A 25999-nucleotide genomic window follows, 5' to 3' on the forward strand; every position below is an offset into this window, starting at 1 on the left:
CATTTTTCAGATCCGAAACGATTACTGCATCACGCTATCTGGACATTCTTCGTGAATTTGTGGCGGTACAAACTGCCTTAGACGACACTGCGAACACCTCGTGGTTTATGCAAGATGGTGCCCGGCCACATCGCACGGCCGACGTCTTTAATTTCTTGAATGAATATTTCGATGATCGTGTGATTGCTTTGGTCTATCCGAAACATACAGGAGGCGGCGTGGATTGGCCTCCCTATTCGCCAGACATGAACCCCTGTGACTTCTTTCTGTGGGGACACTTGAAGGACCAGGTGTACCGCCAGAATCCAGAAACAATTGAACAGCTGAAGCAGTACATCTCATCTGCATGTGAAGCCATTCCGCCAGACAAGATGTCAAAGGTTTCGGGTAATTTCATTCAGAGACTACGCCATATTATTGCTACGCATGGTGGATATGTGGAAAATATCGTACTATAGAGTTTCCCAGACCGCAGCGCCATCTGTTGTTGACAATTGTAACTACTGTAATTTCGAAAGTTTGTCTGCCTGAAAATGTACTGTTGTCCCAAGCATATTGCAACAAACGGTGTATTTCTAACGCTGCTCGTTTAGTTTTTATTGCCGTTTCAAATATACCGGTCATTTTTGAAACACCCTGTAGGTGCTTCAGAATTCACGCAGTAGTTGCAGAGTCCACGCAAAATGACAGCAGTGACTCATAGCTGTGGTAACTCCGAGGTTAAAGTCCGCCACTGGCTTGGAACAGGAAATCGGCGCAAAACGCCGACTCACGGTGGTACCGGCTTTGTGTGACCTACATCCGCTATATAACAGCCGGCCGCGCTGCCGGTTCTCAGTATTCACTGGACGACGACTGAAAACACAGGCAGCAAGCAGGACCGTTCTGTTGACTGGCATTTCAGGACAATATCGCCGAGAAAACTCACTGCGTGCAAAGTAAGTGGACCGAAGCCCCGTACCGAAACCGTCGTAATCTTTATCTCCTTCTTTCGTTATCGACTGTATTTGTGTATGTTTGTTTTTGTATTTGTATTGTTGATCTAGACGTTTCAGAGCTAAAACTGAAATTTCATTGTTAAAACAATAGCAGAAAATGTTTTAACGAAGGATTTTCTGCAACAATAACTACAGTTACACTATTTTACACATCTTTCCATAATTTTTTTTCAATGCGATGTAACATTTGAAGAAAAATAATAATTTTTCCTCTTTATTTATTTATAAAATAAGTTAGAAGGTAAGGCCCACCCTCATGCAAACTGCGAGTATCTCTTCTGGAAAGTCATGCAATCGTATTCTGAAGTGTTTGTGAAATATTAGACGATTCCATATTAGATGTAACATGAGTGGCATTACGAGCTAATAAAGGTCTTGTTATTGTTTGCAACAAACTTCACAAACCATGGCTCTTGATTTCACAGTGGTTTGACATTAGTAGGCCCTACTTAATTAACATTTAATTTCTTGTTCCTCACAAATAGGATTTTCATACTCCCCCTGATATCAAAGAGAGATGGTCTAGGTCTTTCGATGGGTCTTCGTTCTAGAATATGTTCTGTACGCACATGGACAATTTTTTTTTCTCTGACTGCGAGGTGAATGTCCAAGACAAAAACATGCCGCAGTTTCAATTTCAGATGTTTAGCTTTCAATTAAACCATAGATTTCTGTGCCTGTTAGTTTTCTCCATTCTGCTGTATTTTATCACTGATTCTTCCACATACATTTCTAAGATTTCTCTTTCTAAGATTTTTAATTCAATCAATGCTGATTTGTTAATGCCCAAATACCACACGTGAACGATAATACAACTACGATAAGAGTTTTGTACACAGGGAGATACAGCTGCCTCTGCCATTCGTTTTGGGCACGCTGCACTACGTCTGTATCAGGGGTGGTGTCCATATAGGCGACAGCCACGTAATCGATGTTCGTTCCCTCCCAGAACTCTGAGCGACTGTTATCGAATGGAATTATCTTTTAAAAATACAAGTGAGGACTGGCTACAAGTTAACATTATTTTTGGACTAAGACATACCTTACTGCTATGATACTTATTTAAGTGTCTCCATTCTTTCATTGTATAATTTGCGGTATATTCATACAGATTTTGGGTGTCTCTGTAAGTTTACTCCGTTTACAGTCCTTCCTTAACGTTTCGTAAGTCGTTCAGAAACGTTGCCTTATAACGTGTGTTTCACCATTGCAAATAACGACATAAATAGGAGAAGCCAAAATGGGGAAGTGTGGAAGTAACAGTTTTCCGCTATACAGGGTGGTGCATTCATAGTGACCGGGCCAAATATGTCACGAAATAAGCGTCAAACGGAAAAACTACAAAGAACGAAACTTGTCTAGCTTGAAGGGGTAAACCAGATGGCGCTATGGTTGGTCCGCTAGATGGCGCTGCCGAAAGTCAAACGGATATCAACTGCGTTTTTTAAAATAGGAACCCCCCATTTTTTATTACATATTCGTGTAGTACGTAAACAAATACGAATGTTTTAGTTGGGCCACTTTTTTCGCTTTGTGATAGATGACGCTGCAATAGTCACAAACGTATAAGTACGTTGTATCACGTAACATTCCGCCAGTGCGGGCGGTATTTGCTTCGTGATACATTACCCGTGTTAAAATGGACCGTTTACCAATTGCGGAAAAGGTCGATATCGTGTTGATGTGTGACTATTGTGATCAAAATGCCCAACGGACGTGTGCTGTGTATGCTGCTCGGTATCCTGCACGACATCATCCAAGTGTCCGGACCGTTCGCCGGATAGTTACGTTATTTAAGGAAACAGGAAGTGTTCAGCCACATGTGAAACGTCATCCACGACCTGCCACAAATGATGATGGCCAAGTAGGTGTTTTAGCTGCTGTCGCGGCTAATCCGCACCAGGCAAATTGCGCGAGAATCGGGAATCTCAAAAACGTCGGTGTTGAGAATGCTACATCAACATTGATTGCACCCGTACCATACTTCTATGCACGTAGAATTGCATGGCAACGACTTTGAACGTCGTGTACAGTCCTGCCACTGATAGACTGTTTGCCCGCGTTCTATTTAGCGACGAAGCGTCATTCACCAACAGCGGAAAGGTATGGCTCTGAGCACTATGCGACTTAACTTCTGAGGTCATCAGTCGCCTAGAACTTAGAACTAATTAAACCTAACTAACCTAAGGACATCACACACATCCATGCCCGAAGTAGGATTCGAACCCGCGACCGTAGTGATCACGCGGTTCCAGACTGAAGCGCCTAGAACCGCACGGCCACACCGGCCGGCGCGGTAACGTAAACCGGCATAATATGCACTATTGGGCAACGGAAAATCCACGATGGCTGCGACAAGTGGAACATCAGTGACCTTGGCGGGTTAATGTATGGTGCGGCATTATGGGAGGGAGGATAATTGGCTCCTATTTTATCGATGGCAATCTAAATGGTGCAATATATGGTGATTTCCTACGTAATGTTCCACCGATGTTACTACAAGATGTTTCACTGCATGACAGAATGGCGATGTACTTCCAACATGATGGATGTCCGGCACATAGCTCGCGTGCGGTTGAAGCGGTATTGAATAGCATATTTCGTGAAAGGTGGATTTGTAGTCGAAGCACCATACCATGGCACGCACGTTCACCGGATCTGACGTCTCCGGATTTCTTTCTGTGGGGAAAGTTGAAGGATATTTGCTATCGTGATCCACCGACAACGGCTGACAACATGCGTCAGCGCATTGTCAATGCATGTGTGAACATTACGGAAGGCGAACTACTCGCTGTTGACAGGAATGTCCTTACACGTATTGCCAAATGCATTGAGGTTGACGGACATCATTTTGAGCATTTATTGCATTAATGTGGTATTTACAGGTAATCACGCTGTAACAGCATGCGTTCTCAGAAATGATATGTTCACAAAGGTACATGTATAACATTGGAACAACCGAAATAGAATGTTCAAACGTACCTACGTTCTGTATTTTAATTTAAAAAACCTACCTGTTACCAATTGTTCGTCTAAAATTGTGAGCCATATGTTTGTGACTATTATAGCGCCATCTATCACAAAGCGAAAAAAGTGGTCCAACTAAAACATTCATATTTCTTTATGTACTACACGAATAAAAAAAATGGGGGTACCTATTTTTAAAAAGAATTCAGTTGATATACGTTTGACCTATGGCAGCGCCATCTAGCGGGCCAACAATAGTGCCATCTGGTTTCCCCTTTCAAGCTAGACAAGTTTCGTTCTTTGTAGTTTTTTCGTTTGACGCTTATTTCGTGAGATATTTGGGCCGATCACGATCAATGGACCACCCTGTATAATGTCTGATGCGTGGAATAAGCTTACAGAGATATCCAAAGCCTTTATGACTACATCGATAATTACACGAAGAAAAATTGAAGACACCTGGATAAGTACGGCAGATGTAAGATATATCTTGGTCCAAAAATATCGTGTACGTACGGAACCTTATTACAGCAACAAAACGCCGGGACTGGCGCCAGACCTGCACACGACTCAATGTCACCCTCCCTATCAACTCCTCCAAGTACTGGTCCGCCTTCCATCGTCTTACTGGTTCCCTTTCCGCTCCCCACTACCCCCTTCTCCATAACGATCGCCCCCTTCCAGACAACCTCAGTAAGGCCAACCACTTCGCTTCCCACCTTTCCGAGGTCTTCTCCATCCCCGATGATCCCCACTTTGATTATTCTCTTTTCCCCACCGTCATGGAACGTGCTGATACCTCAGTCGCTCCACTTGCTCCTAGTCTCCAGTACTTGGGGCAGTTGCCCCCCTCCGACGTCAACACTCCCATCACAGCACAAGACATTAAACTTCTCCTCCAGTCCAAACGCAACACGGCCCCTGGTCACGACTGTGTCACCTACCGTCACCTTCGAGAAAGCCCCTATTCCTTCCTAACTGTCCTCGCCCATCTCTATAATGTCATCCTCTCTACTGGCTTCTACCCTGACCTGTGGAAGACCTCCCGCATCCTCCTATTCCTCAAACCCAACAAACCCCCTTCTGCCACCTCTTCCTATCGTCCCATCTGCCTCACCTCCGTCTTCAGTAAGGTCTTTGAATCCATCCTCTCCCACCGTATCCATCGGCACCTTGCTCAACACCACCTCCTCCCCCTTACCCAGTGTGGCTTCCGACCCTCCTTCTCTGCTGACGACCAACTCCTCAACCTTGTTCACCTTCTGTCCCTCCAGCTCAACTCCCGTCGCTCCGCCATTTTTGTTTCCCTTGACCTCCAAAATGCCTATGACCGTGTATGGCATCCCGGTCTCCTCTTTAAACTCCAAACCTACGCCCTGCCTATCAATTTTGTCCATCTGGTCGCTTCCTTCCTCTCGCACCGTCCTTCCTATGTCACCCTCCACAACACCAACTCCCGTATCTTTTATCCCACGGCTGGCGTCCCCCAGGGTTCTGTCCTCTCCCCTCTCCTTCATCTCTTGTATACAGCTGATATGCCCAAGCCACCGCCACCAGTCCACCTTCTCCAATATGCTGATGACACCGCCTTCCTGGCTCTCTATCCTACCCTTCAACGGTCTCAACGTACCCTCCAAACCCACCTTAACCAGTTCACCACTTGGTGTAACCAGTGGCTCCTCCGTCTCAACCCCTCCAAAACCCAGGCAATCATCATAGGCCGCACCACTCGCTCCTTTCGCCTCCATGATTTCTACCTCACCCTTTATGGTCGTCCTATCCAACTCACCCCCACCCTGAAATACCTTGGCCTCACCCTTGACCGACACCTCACCTGGACCCCTCATTTCCTGACCATCCAGCAGAAAGCCCATTCCCGCCTCCGCCTGCTGAAACTCCTGTCCGGCCAGACATGGGGATTGCATTCTTCTATCATCCCCCACACCTACAAATCCCTCATCCGTCCTATCCTCTGTTATGCCAGCGTCGCCTGGATTTCCGCCCCCACCTGCTTTTACAAGGCCCTCCAAATCCTTGAACGCCACGCGCTCCGCCTTGCCTTCCGTATCCGCCTTCCTTCCCCCACATGGGCCCTGTATGAACTGATCCCCTTCCCCCACCTCCTCTTGTTCCTCCAACATCTCCGCATCCTTTACATTGTTCGCAGGGTTGATCCCCCCACCGTCTGGTTTCCTCCTTCCTCTCCACCCCCCGCCCATTGCCGCGCCTCTATCGCTGTATCCCTCCCTCTCTCCACCTCCACACCCTCCATCTCCTTCATCAGGGCAATTTCCAACGCCTCCCCCTCCCGGATGACGAACTTCGCCGTGACATATACCCTTCCTTCCAACTATAACCCGGCCTTGTTCCCCCCCCCCCTCCCCAGGGCCCCCTTCTCCTCTTTCCTCCTTCTCCCAGAGCGGATTTTCCTCCATCCCCCCCTCCCCTGAGACCCTGCACCCCATACTTGCCTCTCTCCTTCCCACATCCCTCCCTACGCCCTCTTCCGCGCACCCCCCATTCCCCTCCCCCATCTCTTCTTCAGGTCTCCCTCATCTCCTTGAACCTGGCAGATCCTCTGTATTGATCATCATCAGTGTGCCACATCAGTGTTGTGTTTAGTGCTGTTTCTCGTGTGCGTCAAGAGGTGTGATTTTAATTGTGTACTGCCTTGAGGTTCGCCATCAGTGTTACGTTGTGTGCTATGCCATCTGTCAACACCTTTATGCTCCAGTCATACTGTGCCTTGTTCTTTTAATCGTCGCAGTGTGTGGCCTTTTGTGTGTGCTACTTTTAAACAGTTTTTTATCTCCATTTTACAGTCACCGCGTTTTTTGTCTATTGCCTTCCACGATGTTCTCCCTTTTTTATATCTATGTTCGCCTTCTTCTCTCCTTTGCTGTTTTTAAATGTCTTCTATTGTTTTGTTCTATGTCTTTCGGCTGAAGAGCAGCGCATATGCTGCTGCCAGCCCGCCCCGTTGGGGAATTGAAATACAATAAAGAAAAAAAAAATATCGTGTAACCCATGGCCAATCGTCACTTGTATTTTTTTCAGTACAATGCCGTTTGCTAACACTCGGCCAAATCTCTTTGAGGACACTTATATCGATGACATGGCTGTCGTCCGTGTGGCTACTGTTCCTGACAACAGACATAATGGAGGTTACATAAAATGAATCGGAATGGGCAGCTTAATCACGTTGAATGTGTATCTCTAAATTTGTTTTTGGTGAGACTGCTTTTTATTATGAACAACACTGGAAAGAAACACATAATTGCTTTCTGTATTCAGATGTATATGTCTTATTTGATACTACTGCCTGTAGTTATCATGGTTGCAAGGTAAGTAAAGTGTTTTAGTTTTTCGTCCTTTCGTGAAGGCAGTTTTAGGCATGTGTTGCGTTAGCTTGCCATGTGATGGCAAAGTACTTGGTTTTATCTGTATTAGTTTGCAATCGTCTAGAAAGTAAACTATTGTACAACATTGCATTGAGTGAAATGTTTCGTTAGACATTTTTACTAAGATTACAGTTTCATCTGCAAATGACAATATTTTTAAGCTGTGCTCCAGTTTCTTTCCCAGAGGCGTTGATGTGTTCTACAAAGTTGAAAAGCGAAGATGGAGTAGCATCTCCCTGTCTGAATCCAGAAATAGCAAAGAACATTTGTAATATACTTTTTTATACCACGACTCTAAAATCAGGATTTCCTGTGGACGTTATCATAAGCTGCAATAATTTTTCTGGGATTTTAAATTGTTTCAGTGTCAGAGATCTACAAAGACTCAGATTTAGTGGGGAAGTAGAGTGGACTGGTTGTACACTGAAGGTCAAACTGTCCTTACTACAGAAGTTTACTGATTTTCAGTAGCCCAACAACCTTTTTTACACATTGGCTGAACAGTCAACACCATGCCCTACCACTTAATTCACTTTGGTGAAGGCAGTTGTTAGTCTCTTCCTTTAGTTAAGATCCAACAATAATTAGTTTTTCAGTTTCATCTAGCAGTGAAACCCTTTTGTTTGGTTTTCCAACATTCACTTACAAAAGCTTATGCAAAGAAAATACAAAAAAAAAATTTAAACGACAATATTAAAACAATATTCTGAAGCAACTTCCATTGAACAAAATAGTATTTCAATTTCTTAAGTTCAAATTATAAAAAGGTCAGACAATACCAAGCCGTGCGGGATTAGCCGAGCGGTCTCAGGCGCTGCAGTCATGGACTGTGGGGCTGGTCCCGGCGGAGGTTCGAACCCTCCCTCGGGCATGGGTGTGCGTGTTTGTCGTTAGGTTAATTTAGGTTAATTAGTGTGTAAGCTTAGGAACTGATGACCTTAGCAGTTAAGTCCCATAAGTTTTCACACACATTCTAACGTTTTTTTGACAATACCAAAAGACAGTTCTTTTACAATAATCTATAAACTAACAATTCCAGATGATAATTGCCATTAAATTTCCGCTAGTTAAATTAGTCTGCCAAAAGCATTTATGAGAGTGATTAATAAATAATTTAACCAAAGCTCGCACAGAAAATGACCAGCTTAAGTTCTCGGTCGATTACTCACAGTTAGTTAACCAAAGGAAATGCAACTCACAAAATTCAATTTACCAAGAACAGTTACTGACACAATAACCTGAGAGCTGTCCACTATTTCTAGTAATTACTACACTGGGCCAAAACATACCGTCCTAAATAAGAAAAATTCCAGAATACTATACAGCTGTACACATGTTACAATAACAGAAAATAGAACATTTTCTGAAAGTAGCATGTACAGACTAACCTTCCTTAAAATTACTTAGCATCTACCCACCCATTTGACCGGTCGTGCCTTTGTAATACTCGTACCACACTTCTCAGACCTCACTACCAGAACAAGTCCTTCGCGCCTTATTTCCACCAAACTAAATCTATTCGCTAATGGCGTTGTCCGTATTTCTCCATCTCTTAGAAGATCAGTTTCACAACACAGTTCATCGAGGTTCTAGACAACATCAAATCATCAGTCATCTCGTTTTCAATGACCAAAAGTTCCAAGAGCGAGACTCTATCATCATTCTTTACAAGATGGCTACCATGGAGTGCCGTCTTCCCCCCCCCCCCCCCCCCCCCCCCCCCGAACTAGCGAAAGTCTGTGCATGTGCCTTCCTTCATACATGCACGGTCCTTCGCTCCCAGCAGCCTCAGCTAAGCATGTCCTCTCGATAGCCGTTACGCTCGCAAACTCCTCCTGCGCGCGCAGAGTTGCTTGCCCACGAGTGTTCACTCTCTCAATGAACTCTCTTGTTTCCTCCATACCACCAAAGACATTCTACGAAGACAAACAAGTCAACTGATCCCAGCGGTAACCTCGAATCATCGTACATGATTCAGTCAGCCATGGCAGTTTATAATAATTCACTACTGGTCATTAAAATTGCTACACCAGGAAGATGACGTGCTACAGACGCGAAATTTAACCGACACGGAAGAAGATGCCGTGATATGCAAATCATTAGCTTTTCAGAGCATTCACACAAGGTTGGCGCCGGCGGCGACAACTACAACGTGCTGACATGAGGGAAGTTTCCAACCGACTTCTCATACGCTAACAGCAATTGACTGGCGTTACCTGGGGAAACGTTGTGATGCCTCGTGTAAGGAGGAGAAACGCGTACCATCACGTTTCCGACTTTGATAAAGGTCGGATTGTAGTCTATCGCGATTACGGTTTATCGTATCGCGACATTGCTGCTCGCGTTGGTCGAGATCCAATGACTGATAGCAGAGTATGGAATCGGTGGGTTCAGGAGGGTAATACGGAACGCCGTGGAACGGCCTCGTATCACTAGCAGTCGAGATGACAGGCATCTTATCCGCATAGCTGTAACGGATCGTGCAGCCACGTCTCGATCCCTGAGTCAACAGATGGGGACGTTTGCAAGACTACAACCATCTGCACGAACAGTTCGACGACGTTTGCAGCAGCATGGACTATCAGCTCGGAGACCATGGCTGCGGTTACACTTGACGCTGCATCACAGACAGGAGCGCCTGCGATGGTGTACTCAACGACGAACCTGGGTGTACGAATGGCAAAACATCATTTTTTCTGATGAATCCAAGTTCTGTTTACAGCATCAAGAGGGTCGCATCAGTGTTTGGCGACATCGCGGTGAACGCATATTGGAAGCGTGTATTCGTCATCTCCCGGCGTATCACCCGATGTGATGGTATGGGGTGCCATTGGTTACACGTCTCTGTCACCTCTTGTTCGCATTGACGGCACTTTGAACAGTGGACGTTACATTTAATTTGTGTTACGATCCGTGGCTCTACCCTTCATTCGATCCCTGCGAAACCCTACATTTCAGCAGGATAATGCACGACCGGATGTTGCAGGTCCTGTACGGGCCATTCTGGATGCAGAAAATGTTCGACTGCTGCCCTGGGCAGCACATTCTCCAGATCTCTCACCAATTGAAAACGTCTGGTCAATGGTGGCCGAGCAACTGGCTCGTCACAATACGCCAGTCACTACTCTTGATGAACTATGGCATCGTGTTGAAGCTGCATGGGCAGCTGTACCTGTACACGCCATCCAAGCTCTGTTTGACTCAATACCCAGGCGTATGAAGGCCGTTATTACGGCCAGAGGTGTTTGTTCTTGGTACTGTTTTCTCAGGATCTAAGCACCCAAATTGCGTGAAAACGTAATCATATGTCAGTTCTAGTATAATATATTTGTCCAATGAATACCCGTTTATCATCTGCATTTCTTCTTGGTGTAACAATTTTAATGGCCAGTAGTGTAGTGTAATATGCTTTTCTAGACAATACTAGAAGCATGTACACATACAGGACGTGTTCAAAGAAGGATCCATAAAATTAACTGTTTATCTATATTTATTTCGGATTATATTTCCTCACAAGTTTTGACAGTGCGCAGGACAGTAAAATGCAGCTCTTTGCCCATAATTATCCTTTCTCAGTTACCTTCATTGCGGGTGCCTTTTATTGCAGCACGTTGGCCGCTTCCAGTGAGAGCTAGCAGGTGGATTGGCTGCTGTGCATCGCCGTCAGCATGGAGCCGCTGCTGGGCTGTTGGCTGAACGACCTACTGGCCGTGCTGCTGGTGGCAGTGGGCGCAGCCTACGCTTGGTTTTCGCGCCGCTTCACGTACTGGAGCAGGCGGGGCGTACCGCAGGCGGAGCCGCAGATCCCGTTCGGGAACCTCAGGCGGAGCTTCCTGGGGCAGACCCGCCTCGAATTCGTAGTACGGGACATCTACAACCAGTTCAAAGGTGAGGCCCGCTCTACACTCACCACAAGTACAAAGTAAGGGGTTACTTGTGTCTCACTGAACACGCAGTAGGTAAGCTTCACTAACCATGATTCTACCAGCTTAATTCTGATTGTATTGGCGAGACCGAACGCCTTGTCGACACTCATAGTGGAGGACGAGTGGTGTACACAGCTTGGTTAACTTACTAAATTTTCAGGGGCGAAAATAACGACAAATGTGATAGCTCCACACAATCTAAACAACCACGTGTTTTTGACAGGCAGCTGCCTACCAATACGAAATAAATCAGATTGGCTGTCGTATACCGAACCGGGTACTGTCATGCTTTTTGATTTGAAAAAGTTATTTGACTGTATAAATCACTTTATCCTCCTAAGTAAATTAGAATATTACGGTGCAACAGAAAATGCTGCTAAGTGCTTCAAAGTCTACATCTTTGGCTACAGCTAAAGGGTGTCAATAGGAAAGAGACCTGTATTAAGCTATCATTCACCTGGGATTTAGTAACGTGTGGCATCCCAGAAGCTTCTATATTAGGACCCTTACTTTTTGTTGTGTATATCAATGACGTTTGATCACTAACCTTATGAAATGCGAAGTTTGTTTCATTTGGGAATGATACGAGTACAAACATTGTGATATGCAGAAAATCAAGTATAGTCTTAGAAATATTGGTTAATGAAATTTTCACGGAGTTAAATAATTTTTTCTAGCCGGTTATTTGTCATTAAACTTTGAAAAGACAACGCATGGTTCAAATGGTTCAAATGGCTCTGAGCACTATGGGGCTTAACTGCTGAGGTCATCAGTCCCCTAGAACGTAGAACTACTTAAACCTAACTAACCTAAGGACAACACACACACATCCATGCCCGAGGCAGGATTCGAACCTCCGACCGTTGCGGTCGCGCGTTTCCAGACTGTAGCACCTAGAACCGCTCGGCCACTCAGGCCGGCACATCACATGCAATTGAGAACTTGTAAGATGTTTCCCGGCGGTATATGGCTAAAATATGGCAACAGTGTTAAATTCTTGGGATTACAGCTCGATAATAATTTCAACTGGAGGAGAATATTAGACAACCGCGGAAACGCATAAACAAATCTCTATTTTCAGTTTGAACATTGTCAGACGTAAGTGAATAAAAATAAGAAACCTAGCATACTTTGCTTACTGTCACTCTATGATGTCTTGCGTGGTTATTTTTTGCGGTAACTCATCAGGTGATGGTAAAGCTTTACAACACAAAAAACGTGTGATAAGAATTTTTGTGCTGTGAACTCAAGATAGTATTGCGGGGGCCTGTTTAGGGAAACTGGGGTACTAACTTTCGCTACAGTAAATAAGAACAATCTCTACAAAGAGTTACAGTCTGTTAATTTGGTCCAGAAAGGTGCCCATTATTCAGAATCACACATTTTCAATAACTTACGAGTAGCCATAAGAAGTTTAATTGTTGATAAAGTTTGGTTTAACAGGAGCCTACAGGATTTACTGTTGACCAACTCCTTCTAGTCCAATGATGAACTTTTTAGCAGAACCGAATGACGTGTATATGTTACTAATAATATCAAATAAGTCGAGTACTGCGTAGAATCTAACTTCCGTACAAATTCAGTGCAGTAAACGACCATTGTAAATAAGTGTTACAAAATTATTTTTCTGTTCGTTGATACAAATCCCAATAGCCTAAGAATGATCATATACATTTACATGTTTTGTGACAAGTTCGTTATTATATTCTAAGTGAAATAATATTTAGGATTTTTTGACTTATTTCAACTCCATAAGGAGAATTTCACTAGGGATATTAGTGAATGTTTTTCTCTGTAAATATTTATTAGCTGTTTGTGTTTCCTGGCATGTTCTACATTCTGGAATTTCTACTCGGCGTGCATCTATAGGAGCAAAATGTATATCTACTGTAATATAATTTCGCTGATCGGGGGGAACATAAACGACGATGAGATTTACAGGCTCTGTATCTTTCCAATTGAAAGTGATGATGGTTACCCCATTATTTTCAAATTGCAGTGACAGAGACGCAATAGCATATACAGGTGGAACATAGCCTCCACTGACAGAGTTGCGAAAGTAGTCAGAGATAATGTAGGATCTGTTAGAACAGCTTGAAATTTTCCAATCTGTATTCTGCGCGGTACATTTTTAATCCCTTCTTTACATTACACATGTATCGTAGGTGCAGATTGCCTGTTTCTGTAGGTGCGATATTAACTAACCTGTTTTTCCTGTTCTGCAGGTGAGAGGTACGTGGGAATGTACCAGTTCGGTGTACCAACACTGGTCCTGAGAGATCCGGACTTTATCCGGCTGCTGCTGGTCAAGGACTTCGATTCGTTCCGCGACAGAGGAGTCCCCCACAACGAACAAGAACCGCTAAATCACAACTTGTTCTTCATGAATGGCGCCAAATGGAAGAGGATGCGGGCCAAGATGACGCCCACGTTTACATCGGGAAAGCTGAAAATGATGTGTCAGGTCAGTAGTTGCTGATCACTGTATATAACGTACACCTTACGCGTATTCCCAACAACAACTAATCGTCAGTCCTCGCGTTAGAATCACGGAAAGTTCACACAAAACTGACATGCACACGTCTTGTTGCGTCATCCAACCTTATAAAACCTGATACTAGTCAACGTCAAGAGACATTGGTAGAATTGCAGCAAAGATCCAGTGGTGTAATGTACCTTCTTGTGAGTAAAATCACTGCAAATGGTGGTACGAATTAATTGTAGTGAAAAACTCTGGATCCAGAAGAAAGGCTCACTAATGATAACACTTTCGTTTTCTATACGGTACATACCATACCACTGGACGTCAGATGGCACTTCGTTGCCATAAGGGATCTGGCGTTTCTTGTGGTCTTCGACATCGCAGCAGTGATGTACTTTCTGACGATCTGGAAACACAAACGCTACGTATAAGAAATGGTATCAGCCACTCACCGAATGCATGCCGAGGTTTTGTAGAGAGCGATAAATATCGGAGTATCCAGTGCAGATTATGACTTGGACGGTAAGTCTGCAAATGTTTCAACTAAGATACTATATCATGTGCATATCCTGATCATTGAATTCGGGCTAGAAGAGCAAGCTACTTGAAATGGCAGAAAATACAGTAATAGGAATTACTATATTCGGTTTTATACGCCAATATTGGCAAACATCAGTGACAGGAACCTTTTGGGGGTGTAATCGAGCGCATTCCGAGTGTACGAAAAGATCACATTCCGCTTCCTGTATTATTATTATTTCTACAGGTGGTGAACTGGGGGAGAAATATCTTGGAATACTAAACGGAAGCTGCAAATACAGATTACCATAGAAGACAACGAAATGAGAGATGAATACTGTACCCAGGATGCGACTGAGTAAGACTTCAGCTCTTCATTCGTCCTATCGGCTGGAGCCTAATGACCACTTCTTTCACTTGCATCGGAACATTCAGTAGAGATCGAAAATCTGGCTAAAGCAGGGAAGACTGTTCTCGTCTAAGAGACAGTATCGGCCTTTTAACAAAAACTTTCCTGAAATACTCATCATAATCAATATCATCATCCATTAACACTATTGCATACAATCCCATTCTGTGACTGCTCGAATGGTTCAGTAAATGAGTTTTGCTATTTGGGGAGCAAAATAACTGATGATGGTCGAAGTAGAGAAGATATAAAATGTAGACTGGCAATAGCAAGGAAAGCGTTTCTGAAGAAGAGAAAGTTGTTAACATCGAATATAGATTTAAGTGTCAGGAAGTCGTTTCTGAAAGTATTTGTATGGAATGTAGCAGTATATGGAAGTGAAACGTGGACAATAAATAGTTTAGACAAGAAGAGAACAGAAGCTTTCGAAATGTGGTGCTATAGAAGAATGCTGAAGATTAGATGGGTAGATCACGTAACTAATGAGGAAGTGCTGAATAGAATTGGAGAGAAGAGAAATTTGTGGCACAACTTGACTAGAAGAAGGGATCGGTTGGTACGGCATATTCTCAGACATCAAGGGATCACCAATTTAGTATTGGAGGGCAGCGTGGAGGGTAAAAATCGTAGAGGGAGACCAAGGGGTGAATAAATGGTTCAAATGGCTCTGAGCATTATGGGACTCAACTTCTGAGGTCATCAGTCCCCTAGAACTTAGAACTACTTAGACCTAACTAACCTAAGGACATCACAAACATCCGTGCCCGAGGCAGGATTCGAACCTGCGACCGTAGCGGTCTCGCGGTTCCAGACTGTAGCGCCTAGAACCGCAAAGGCCACTCCGGTCGGCTAGGGGTGAATACACTAAACAGATTCAGAAGGATGTAGGTTGCAGTAAGTACTGGGAGATGAATAAGCTCGCACAGGATAGAGTAGCATGGAGAGCTGCATCAAAACAGTCTCTGGACTGAAGACCACAACAACAACAATGATCTTCCTAAATCTCTTCTATCTCTTGAGTTAATGCTGGTGCAGTTTATGTGGAAAAGTATTCTCTGCCGTCCCAACAACATGCTAATGTCGTATAGTTTCGTACAGGTGCACCATTATTTACACTTGCCTTTGTTTCGTTATATATTTCACACGCTGTCATTCCTTATTGCGGGGAACTATACTTTGCGCCTTATCTTTAATACTCAGCTTGTTGATTCTGTGATTATCTCTCTAGACGATGCAAGACTGCGGCCGTGAGATGGTGGAGGTGCTAGGAGATCCAGCGAGCCGTGGAGAGATGGTGGAGATGCGGGAGGTGTCCGCCAGGTATGCCACGGACATCATCGCGTCCGTCGCCTTCGGCGTGGAGTGCAACTGCCAGAGGAATCCGGAGGCCGAGTTCCGACAGTGGGGGCGCAAGGCGTTCGAACCCTCTCTCAAGTTCAGGATCGCCCGGTTCATGCACGCCTTCGTTCCGACTATCGCCAGGGCACTCAGGTGAAGGATCTTCCCATTCTGTCAGCCGTTACTCCACAGCAAATTCTGTATTTCGTCTGTGTAACTCTCAGTATTGCCCACAGAGTTGGAGCCGGAACGGAAGAAGTATCCGCATTCTTCCGAAACATGGTCAGAGAGACAGTGGAGTACAGAGAGAAGTACAACGTAACGCGAAACGACTTCATGCACCTGCTGGTACAGCTGAAGAACAAGGGCTTCATCGATGACGAAAAGGCGAAGGCAATCAAGGACGGCGCCAAGGACGTCGACAACTGGAGTAAGTCAGGGCACCTCAACGTAATTGATGTGTGGTGTGACACTGAACAAGGGCAATAACTAATCAGGAAACATATTTCTGAAGTAACTGTTGACAAATCCTTGACTTCTTGGTTTACCTGTGTAGATTATTACGTGAGAAAGTACATTTTATCTTGTAGCAAAGTTTCCGTTTAAGGATTGCGTCTACTGTACACCATTTTTCTCATTCTCATTAGTGAACAAATTCCTCAACCATGATGAGGGTAATTAGACCACGCTATCGGAATGTTTGGAACGAGAGGGAATATTTATTACGTCTACTCAGCCAGATCGTCAACACTGCAAGCATTTTAATTTGACATTCAATTGCTTGTCAAATTATTATGTTTTGTTACGATACTCAACGCTCTTCTGCCCTGTTTTCAGAATGGCTCTGAGCACTATGGGACTTAACATCTGAGGTCATCAGTCGCATAGAACTTACAACTAATTAAACCTGACTAACCTAAGGACATCACACACATCCATTCCCGAGGCAGGATTCGAACCTGCGACCGTAGCGGTCGCTCGGTTCCAGACTGTAGCGCCTAGAACCGCACGGCCACTCCTGCTGGCCCTGTTTTCAGAGTTAACCAATATATCTAATGTCTTCTAATCTCTATTCACATGTGGTACTGGGCGAAATGGACGAACCTCGGGCTTCATCTTTTACATGTCTCAGGCACCCTTTTTTTCGGTGCCGCTAAAGCAGTACTTTCCCGTTAGGTAAATGTTTTTTTAAAAATTTTAAACCAAAGTCTCTGTTCTATTCCATGTTTCTTTTTATCATATGTAATGTCGACTATGATTCGGTTGTTTCTAAAGTTTGCTTGGCGATTTCTCCAGTTTCAGTGGATATCTTTTAGGACACTTACTTTAATGTTCCATTCAAGAGAACTTATAACTAGGGTATATAGTTCTCCGATGGTGACTCATTTCGTCCTTCAGAAGAGAGGATAGGATGTTAACAATCGACGTTCATGTGCCGCAGAAGTAGCCAGAGACAGGGCACTTGCATAGCCGGATATAAGTAACCAACCAAACATTGACCTTACCTAACATAGTTAGATCTGAAATGAAGAAAACCGGTTACGATTCCTCCAGAAAAGTGAACTACCTGCACTCGCTGCACCATATTGCTCGAAGAAAACTGAATAACTTACCTGCAGATTAGCTTTAAATGGGTACAATTCAGATTTGGTTTTACCGTGACTGGTATACATAAGGACTGAAGTAACAGGTTTACTCTTAGCAGTCACCTTTTATTTTATTTCTACTACTCGTTTCCGGGGATTAATTCTCCATCATCATGTGGATATGTGTGGATAATATAAAAGGCGATCAAAATGAGGTGGCGCAGTGGTCATCACACTGGAGTCGCATTCGGAAGGACGCCGTTTCAAACCCGCGTCCGGCTACCCGCATTTAGGTTTTCTGTGATTTCTCTATATCGCCTCAGGCAAATGCCGGGATGGTTCCTTTGCAAGGGCACTGCCGAGTCCCTTCGCTAATACAACTGGATCGATGACTTCGCTGTTTGGTCCCTTCTCCCAAGTCAACAAACCAACCGTTTCGGGGGGTTGCTGCAGGCCATGCAACGTTGTGCGACTCCAGTGTGGGTGTAAAAGCGCCGACATGTAGGCAAGGGATTAGTGCGGAGACTTTTGTCTTTTCCACATGCATGCGATAAATGCGGGAATTTAAACTATGGCAACTTTATTACCAAATGCTTCCAAATAGGACCAACATGCTGTTATTCCTTTCTTGGCTGCTGAAGTAAAAACATTGGTACACATGCATCGAAGAAAGAAAAATGTGTATGGGGCAGCATGTCTTTCGAAAACCGCCGATGTGGAATGATGCGCCAAGTTCCGTGCTGGTCGCAGTTCGCCACATGACAGAAGTCATTCTGGGAGGTCGGTCTCATCTGTTACGGACAAGTGGGAGACACTAGAGCTACCGCCCCTAGTCCTGATCTCTCCCAACGTGATTATCAACCCTCAGTGCCCTAAAAAGAACCTTCAAGGGTCGACGATTATTGTGGGACGAAGATCTGCTACAGGCGCTTTCCTACTTCTTCCTGTAGCAGGACATAGTGTCTTACCAAACATAAATCTGCAATCTGCAACCTGATGTGTTCCCCCACCCTCACCTACCTTGGCCTCACCATTGACCATCACCTCACCTGGATCCCTCATCACCGTTCTATCCAATCCAAAGCCCATAACCACCTCCGACTCTTCAAATACCTCTCTGGCCAGACAGGGGGGTTGAACACCTCTACCATCCTCCACACCTACAAATCCTTAATCCATCCCATCCTCTGTTATGCCAGTTCTGCCTGGATATCCACCCCCCCTTGTGCACCATGTACCCCACCTCACCTTCCGTATACGCCTCCTGTCCCCCACTCAGATCCTCTACGACCTGATTCCTTTCCCTCATCTGCTCTTATTCCTCGAATATATCCACACACTCTACAACTCCCACTGCCTTGATACCCCTCATCCCCTGGTTGCTCCTCTCCTCTCCAACCCCTGCCCTCTACCATGCCTTCACTGTTGTGTCCACCCTACCCTCCATCTCTACACACTTCATCTCCTTTCTCAAGGTGGCTTCCATCAACTACCCCTCCCGGTTGATACCATCTCTCCCTTCATTTATCCCTCCTATCAACTCTGATCCTCACCTCTCCCTCCCATCCTCTGTCGTTTTTCTGTGCTCCCTCTCCCCCCCTTCCACTCTGTTTTTTCCCTGCCTAGCCTCTCTCTGCTTCCCTTCTCACCCCCGAGTCCTTTTGCATTTCCCTCCTCTGCCTTTCCCCATTCCCTCTCGCGCCTGCCCTGCGCCCCCCCTCCCCCTTATGAGTCCTCTCCCTCTGTCCGTTCCCTCCCCTTTCGTTTTTCCACTCCTCCCCTCTTTTTTCCCCTCATCTGTCCGGGTCACCCCCCATCTGCCCTTGGCTGTGGTGTGTTATCTTCGTGCCGACTTTTTAGTGCAGTGTTTCCAGTGATTGTTAAGTGTTGCGCGTCTTTTCCGAAATGATGCGAACGGACATCATACTGTCGCTGGGTGTGATTTTTATATCTCTCGCGAACAGAAACCAGACTGTCGCCGTGTTTTTTTAATTTTCTGTCTACTGTTTTATCTGTCTGCTACCTGTGTATTTTATTAGCATCGCCCACCCTTTGTTTTATGTTTTAACTTTCCACAATTTTCCGCCGTTTTACAATTTAAGTCACCGTTTTATCGCCTGCTTTTATTGTTTCTTATCTACTTATGTTTTAAAAATTCTGTAGGCTGAAGAGCAGCGTACTAAGCGTTGAATCGAAATTCAATAAAGGAAAAAAAACCTAATGTGTAGCTGGGATGACTGCCTCAGTACTCACCGCGATTTTGCCTAACTATCATGCCGATTCTGGATTGTACGACCTTCGCAAGAAACCTTTTTGAGTGCCGCTTATACGAAGCGAATATGTTGTGTATATGACGATGGGGCAACTTGTGTTACTGTTTCCAGTGGTTACAACCTGCTGTTTTCGTCGTGCTGCATCACATGCAGTATCACATACACGAGAGGAAAACGAGTCTGTGACCACTGGGGACTGCCACAAGTTCCTCCGAAGTTGTAAACGCAACACATTATTACAGCATTAATTCACATGAATTCACCTGATGGTGGAGGCTTCAACCTCTTAAACGCGAACGGAAAATGTAATAAAGTCTGACTGGTGAAAGCTAAGTTCTCGTTTCAATCATTACTCCCAAGTACACATTATTTTCCGTCTACGTAAGTTTCTGCTCTTGATGTTGTTGATTCTTTCCACAATTACGTATGTGCCCTAATCTTTGATGTTCTCTTCCCGTTGTCTAACATACTCTTAAAGAACTTCACTCGTTTCACATGCAGAATCACAATCTTTCACTTGCTCAGTACAGAGGGGAGTGAGTTCTAACCTAGTAACGGGAAAAGCAAACATAATGTCCTGCAGAATTTGCAGTATGACTAGCAGACTAACTTTGGTTACATGGGACTGTGCTAAGGGTGCACTTTCTCTCGCTTACAGAGTTGTCCCTGGATGAGGTGGCCGCGCAGGCTTTCGTGTTCTTCCTGGCGGGCTTCGAGACGTCGTCGACGACGATGAGCTTCGCACTGTACGAGCTGGCCCTCAACCCGGACGTGCAGAAGAGGCTGCAGGAGGAGGTGGACGCCACGATGCAGAAGAACAACGGACAGCTGACGTACGAGGCCATTGCCGAGATGTCGTACCTCGACAAAGTAGTATCAGGTGAGGCTCTGAAATTCTATTGATTCCATGTTGTGTATTTTGGCTCACGAAAAAATTTTTGAATCGGTACTTCCACGAGAGAGCTTTGTCTGAGATATAGTGGAAAGAAACTCATGTGCGATGTTGCAACGAGTCACTTTGTCACACCCCTGATTTAAAGAAAGTTTGGTATTGTGTCTACCGTGCTCTTCCTCCTAGAGGTATGCCTATACTTAGCACACTATTTCTTGTAGCTCTTATACAATCTGTGTAGGACTAATGCATTATGCTGCCATTAGTCTTTGTTCGTAGTTTCATGCAGTCATACTAACGTAATCTATGCATCTGTATTCGTTCTGTACTGTTCATTGCGTGAACTGAAAGTTGACACTCCTGTCTATTTACATAGTCATCAGCTTATCATCGTCCTACATAATATATAGGAACATGTGCCTTCCTTGAGTGAAAAGTTAAGAATCATAACTCCGTGTTAGTTCGGATGTGCTAATTGCAATCAGAGCACATCTGATTTTTGTGCTGGTATGTCTGGCAGAGGCTAAATATTTTCATTGCAATTTACCCATTCAGTAGTACTACACTAAGTCACTAACTACTGTAACATGTTGTTGTTGTGGTCTTCAGTCCAGAGACTGGTTTGTTGCAGTTCTCCATGCTACTCTATCCTGTGCAAGCTTCATCATCTCCCCGTACCTACTGCAACCTACATCCTTCTGAATCTGTTTAGTGTATTCATCTCTTGGTCTCCATCTACGATTTTTACGTTCCGCGTTGCCCTCCAGTATAAAACTGGTGACCCCTTGATGCCTCAGAATATGTCCGACCAACTGAGTCCTTCTTCGAACCTGCGACCGTAGCAGTCCCGCGGTTTCGGACTGCAGCGCCAGAACTGCACGGCCACCGCGGCCGGCGTCATGACCATATGTCCTGTGCGTTGCTGATGTAGTTAGTAGTCAATGTTAAGTTTCATGCATACTAGAGTTTCTCTTGGGCGCTAGTCAGTTATTACCCGCAGGTAGCATAATAAATCAAAACATGATTCAAACTTGTTAAAGCTTTCGTGGCCACTTGTTGACAAACTGCCTATTGGCTTCTGTCTCGGGTTCTTCGGCCGACGTTCATCTAATGATTTTTACTGACATTCACCACCGGCAATGGAGGGTGAAGCTTTGACAATGCCAGCCACTCGTGCTGGCGAAACAAAACATGATTGTTAACCAGTTATACGCCTGTTATCTTACAGAAACGCTGAGAATGTATCCACCGGGAGCGATTCTGGCACGGAAGTGCACGCGCCGCTACAAGTTCCCCGATGACGGGCCTGAGCTTGAAGAGGGAGCGACTGTTTTCGTCCCGGTCTACGGTCTTCACAACGATCCCCAGTATTTCCCAGAACCCCAACGCTTCAATCCTGAGAGGTTCTCTGAGGAAGAGAAGGCAGAGAGGCATCCCTACGTATACCTTCCCTTCGGAGAAGGACCACGAAACTGCATAGGTAAGTCGGAACACTGTCGTATCGGTATATACACTGAGTTGACAGAAGTCACGAGATACAGATGGCTGTAATATTGCGCATGTGGCGGAGCTGTCAGTTTTATTCAGGAGATTCACGTGAAAAGGTTTCTGGCGTGACTATGACCGCGCGTCGGGAATTAACAGATTTTGAACGCGGAATGGTAGTTGCAGCTAGATGCAGTGCACATTCCATTTCGGAAATTTTTAGGGGATTCAGTATTCCGCGATTCATAGTGTCAAGAATGTACTGAGAGTATCAAATTTCGGGCATTACCTCTCACCACGGACAACGCAGTAGTCGACGGCCTTCACTTAACGATCGAGAGCAGCGTCGTTGTCAGTGCTAACAGAAAAGCAATAGTGCTTGAAATAATAGCAGAAATGAATGTTGGACGTACACAGAAAGTGTCCGTTAAGACAATGCAGAAATTTGTCGTTAATGGTCTTTGGGAGCAGACGACCGACACGAATGCCTATGCTGGGCTCGTACCCAAATCGCATAGACCCTAGACGACTGCAAAACCGTGGCCTTGTCAGATGAGTCCAGATTTCAGCTTCAGTTTAAGGTTCGAGTGATGCACAGACCCCACGAAGCCATGGCTCTAAGTTGGCAGTAAGGTAAGCTGATGATGTCTCCATAATTGTGAGGGCTGTGTTGATGTGGAATGGACTGGGTCCTCTGGATCTTCCGCTACTTGGAGACAATTTGCATCAATTCATGGACGTCATGTTCCCAAACAACGACGTAATTTTTGAGGGTGGCAGTCTGCCATGCCACCGGGTCACAATTATTCGCGACTGGTTTGAAGAATATTCAGGACAGTTGCAGCAAACGATTTGGCCACACATAGCACCCGACACGAATCCCACCGAAAATTTATTGGAGTAATCTGGAGGTCAGTTCGTCCGATAAATCCTGCACCAGAGGCACTTTTGCAATTATGGACGGCTACAGGGGCAGAATGGCTCAGTATTTCTGCAGGGGACTTTCAACGACTTGTTCAGTCCATGCAACGTCGAGCTTCTGCACGGCGTCGAGCAAAACGAGGTCCGACATGAAATTAAGAGGTGTACCATGACTTTTGTCATCTCAGTGTATTCTTTCTGACTATGTTTAGAAGTGGTATTCTAGAACTTTGGTGAAGCATATCACCATTTCATCAAGTCCATACTGTAGGAATGTAATCAAGCACTAACAGCCAAAAACAATCCACCTGTAAATAGAAGGGAGTACTGTGAAGCTACAAAAAAGTCGTAGTTGTAAAATTCTTGGTTATCGTATCAAAGTGATGCACTTTGTAGAGGTAGAAAAATATTGTATTACATTAAATTTGGAATTTTGCCCGCGACTTTTTTTTCCGCTAGAGTAACTGAATAAATTCTGACATGGAGAATATTATTAACGTAAAGAAGAAATATAGAGCACTTCTCCCTCATTTCCACGTGAATGGTTCAGAAATTGGGATTTGATACTAAAACTGTTTATAGTTTTTCTTTCTGCACAGTTACTCAAGTTTCTCAGCAGGAGCTAAGCCTCCGTGGCATTATCCGTATAAAGGACAGTCAAATGAATACGGGATGGATGGAAAAAAATGTTAGCTGTTTATTATTTCGAAAGTAATCGCCATAACCGTTTTAGGTACATTTATCCCACTGTGAGACATTTCAAAAGTAATTGCCGCAAACAGTTAATACATCTTGCCCACTGCAAAACAAGACGATCTACGCCTTCATGGAAAATTTTTGTGGTGGCCTTCGGAAACACGATAGTACCCAGACGTGCAACTCTTCCTCCGAGGCAAACCGACGGCCACGACTACCTTCCTTCAGAGCTACAGAAGTACGAAAATCGCGTAGGAAGCGATCGGGACTGTATGGACGATGTGTACGGACTTCCCAGCGAAACTTCTGCAGCGCACTCGAAACAGTCTTGGCACATGTGGGCCTGAAGAAGAAAGACGTTCATGGTCGACAATTTGCTTCTGATGAAGAGGTGCATATCTGGGTACAATCACGGTTCTGTAGGCAACCGGAAACATTTTTCCATGAAGGCGCAGATTGTCTTGTTTTGCAGTGGGCAAGATGTATTAAATGTTTGCGGCAATTACTTTTTAAATAATAAACAGTTTCACACTGGACTCACATTCGGGAGGACGACGGTTCAAACCAGTGTCCAGTCATCCTGAATTAGGTTTCCCGTAATTTCCCTAAATCGCTTCAGGCAAATTTCTGGATGGTTCCTTTGAAAGGGCACTGCCGACTTCCTTCCCCCTCCTTCCATAGTCCTGTGGGTCCAATGACACGGCTGTTTGGTCCCCTCCCCCAAATCAATCAACCAACCAACCAATAAAGAGTTTATTTACCTTTTTACATCCGTCGTGTTTTCATTTGGCTGCTCCTTATATTTAAACCCATTTCCATTCTCCTTATAATATCTACAAATGACTTCATTTATAATGTGGTGTTGCCTGCACAATTATCTGTCGTCATTCGAAACTGCCTGGTCGTGCTTTATGACACGACCTCAGGTACTTGTGCCATTGATATTTACGAATGAAGTCCAATGAAACACACTTTACATTTACAACAGTGTTGCACTGACTTTTATAAACTGAACTGGTGATTGGGTGTTTCAGGCATGCGGCTGGGCTTGCTGCAGACCAAGATCGGACTGGCCTATCTGATGTCCAAGTATGAGGTGCAGCGCTGTGACCAAACTGTGGTGCCCATGGAGTTCAATCCTTTCTCCTTCGTCATGATGCCCATTAGTGGCATACAACTTCGACTGAGTAACAGGACGTAGCCTAGTTCAGCTTAATCAAATTGCAACAGTATTAAGTAATTTATGAGTATTTATGTAAATAACTAATTTATATGTATTTATGTAAATAAGTCGAGAGTGGAAGACTGTTTCTTATGTTGTATTTATTACTTTACTGCGTGTGAAATATATGTAAATACTGAGAAAACGACAGTAATAAATTATTTGTAATTACTGCTATACAATTATTTGATTTTTCAACAGTTCTTCATTTACCTAATCATAGAAGACAAAATTGTTTCCCACGAGACTGATACGGAGATTATAATTAACGCAAAGAAGAAACTTCGAACACATGTCACTCATTTCCATGTGAATGGTTTAGAAATTGGGATATGATTGTATTGTATTGTATTGAACTGGGGACCTAGAAACGACGGAGAGGCTTCGTCCCCGCCGTAGCCCTCAGTGGTTCACAGCCCCACAACAGACTACGGTAGTCCACTTACCCCACCGCCGCCCCACACCGACCCCAGGGTTATTGCGCGGTTCGGCCCCCAGTGGATCCCCCGGGAACGTCTCACACCAGGGGAGTGTAACCCCAATGTTTGAGTGGTAGTGTAATTATGATGTACGCGTATGTGGAGAAAGTGATTGCGCCGCATCGCCCGCATTCTCCGAGGCAGATGGAAAACCACCTTAAAAACCATCCACAGACTGGCCAGCACACCAGACCTCGACACTAAATCGAACAAAATCTTCAAGTTAGACACCACGCTTGAACAAACACGTGAAGGTTTAATTGCTGAGTTACTTAAAATGGAATCGAAATGTCAAAAAGTCTTTAATGACGTAAAAACACTAAAAACACAAATTTGTGAGCATTTCCAACTTGTTTTTTCGCGTCATTCAAATGAATTACAGAATCACGAAGCAGCCATAAAGGA

General features: G+C 44.6%; 1 protein-coding gene across 1 annotated transcript; it reads left to right on the top strand.

Annotated features, from left to right (window-relative positions):
• The first annotated feature begins 849 nt into the window (after positions 1-849).
• Positions 850-25105, top strand: LOC124798688 (probable cytochrome P450 6a13). Its single transcript, XM_047262193.1, has 8 exons — positions 850-938; positions 10974-11254; positions 13518-13756; positions 15931-16193; positions 16277-16470; positions 20558-20779; positions 22020-22271; positions 24928-25105. The coding sequence occupies exons 2-8, from the start codon at positions 11035-11037 to the stop codon at positions 25092-25094; spliced, it is 1557 nt and encodes a 518-aa protein (XP_047118149.1). The 5' UTR covers positions 850-938; positions 10974-11034; the 3' UTR covers positions 25095-25105.
• Positions 25106-25999: the final 894 nt, after the last annotated feature.

The sequence above is a fragment of the Schistocerca piceifrons genome, chromosome 5 (assembly GCF_021461385.2).
Source record: "Schistocerca piceifrons isolate TAMUIC-IGC-003096 chromosome 5, iqSchPice1.1, whole genome shotgun sequence".
NCBI classification, from domain to species: Eukaryota; Metazoa; Arthropoda; class Insecta; order Orthoptera; family Acrididae; genus Schistocerca; species Schistocerca piceifrons.

What these genes read in the sequence shown, in the direction of transcription:
- LOC124798688 (XM_047262193.1), top strand. Translation starts at nt 11,035, where the DNA reads ATGGAGCCGCTGCTGGGCTGTTGGCTGAACGACCTACTGGCCGTGCTG. An exon ending in CCTCGACAAAGTAGTATCAG is followed by an intron (nt 20,780 to 22,019) that starts GTGAGGCTCTGA and finishes GTTATCTTACAG; the next exon opens with AAACGCTGAGAATGTATCCA. An exon ending in AGGACCACGAAACTGCATAG is followed by an intron (nt 22,272 to 24,927) that starts GTAAGTCGGAAC and finishes TGGGTGTTTCAG; the next exon opens with GCATGCGGCTGGGCTTGCTG.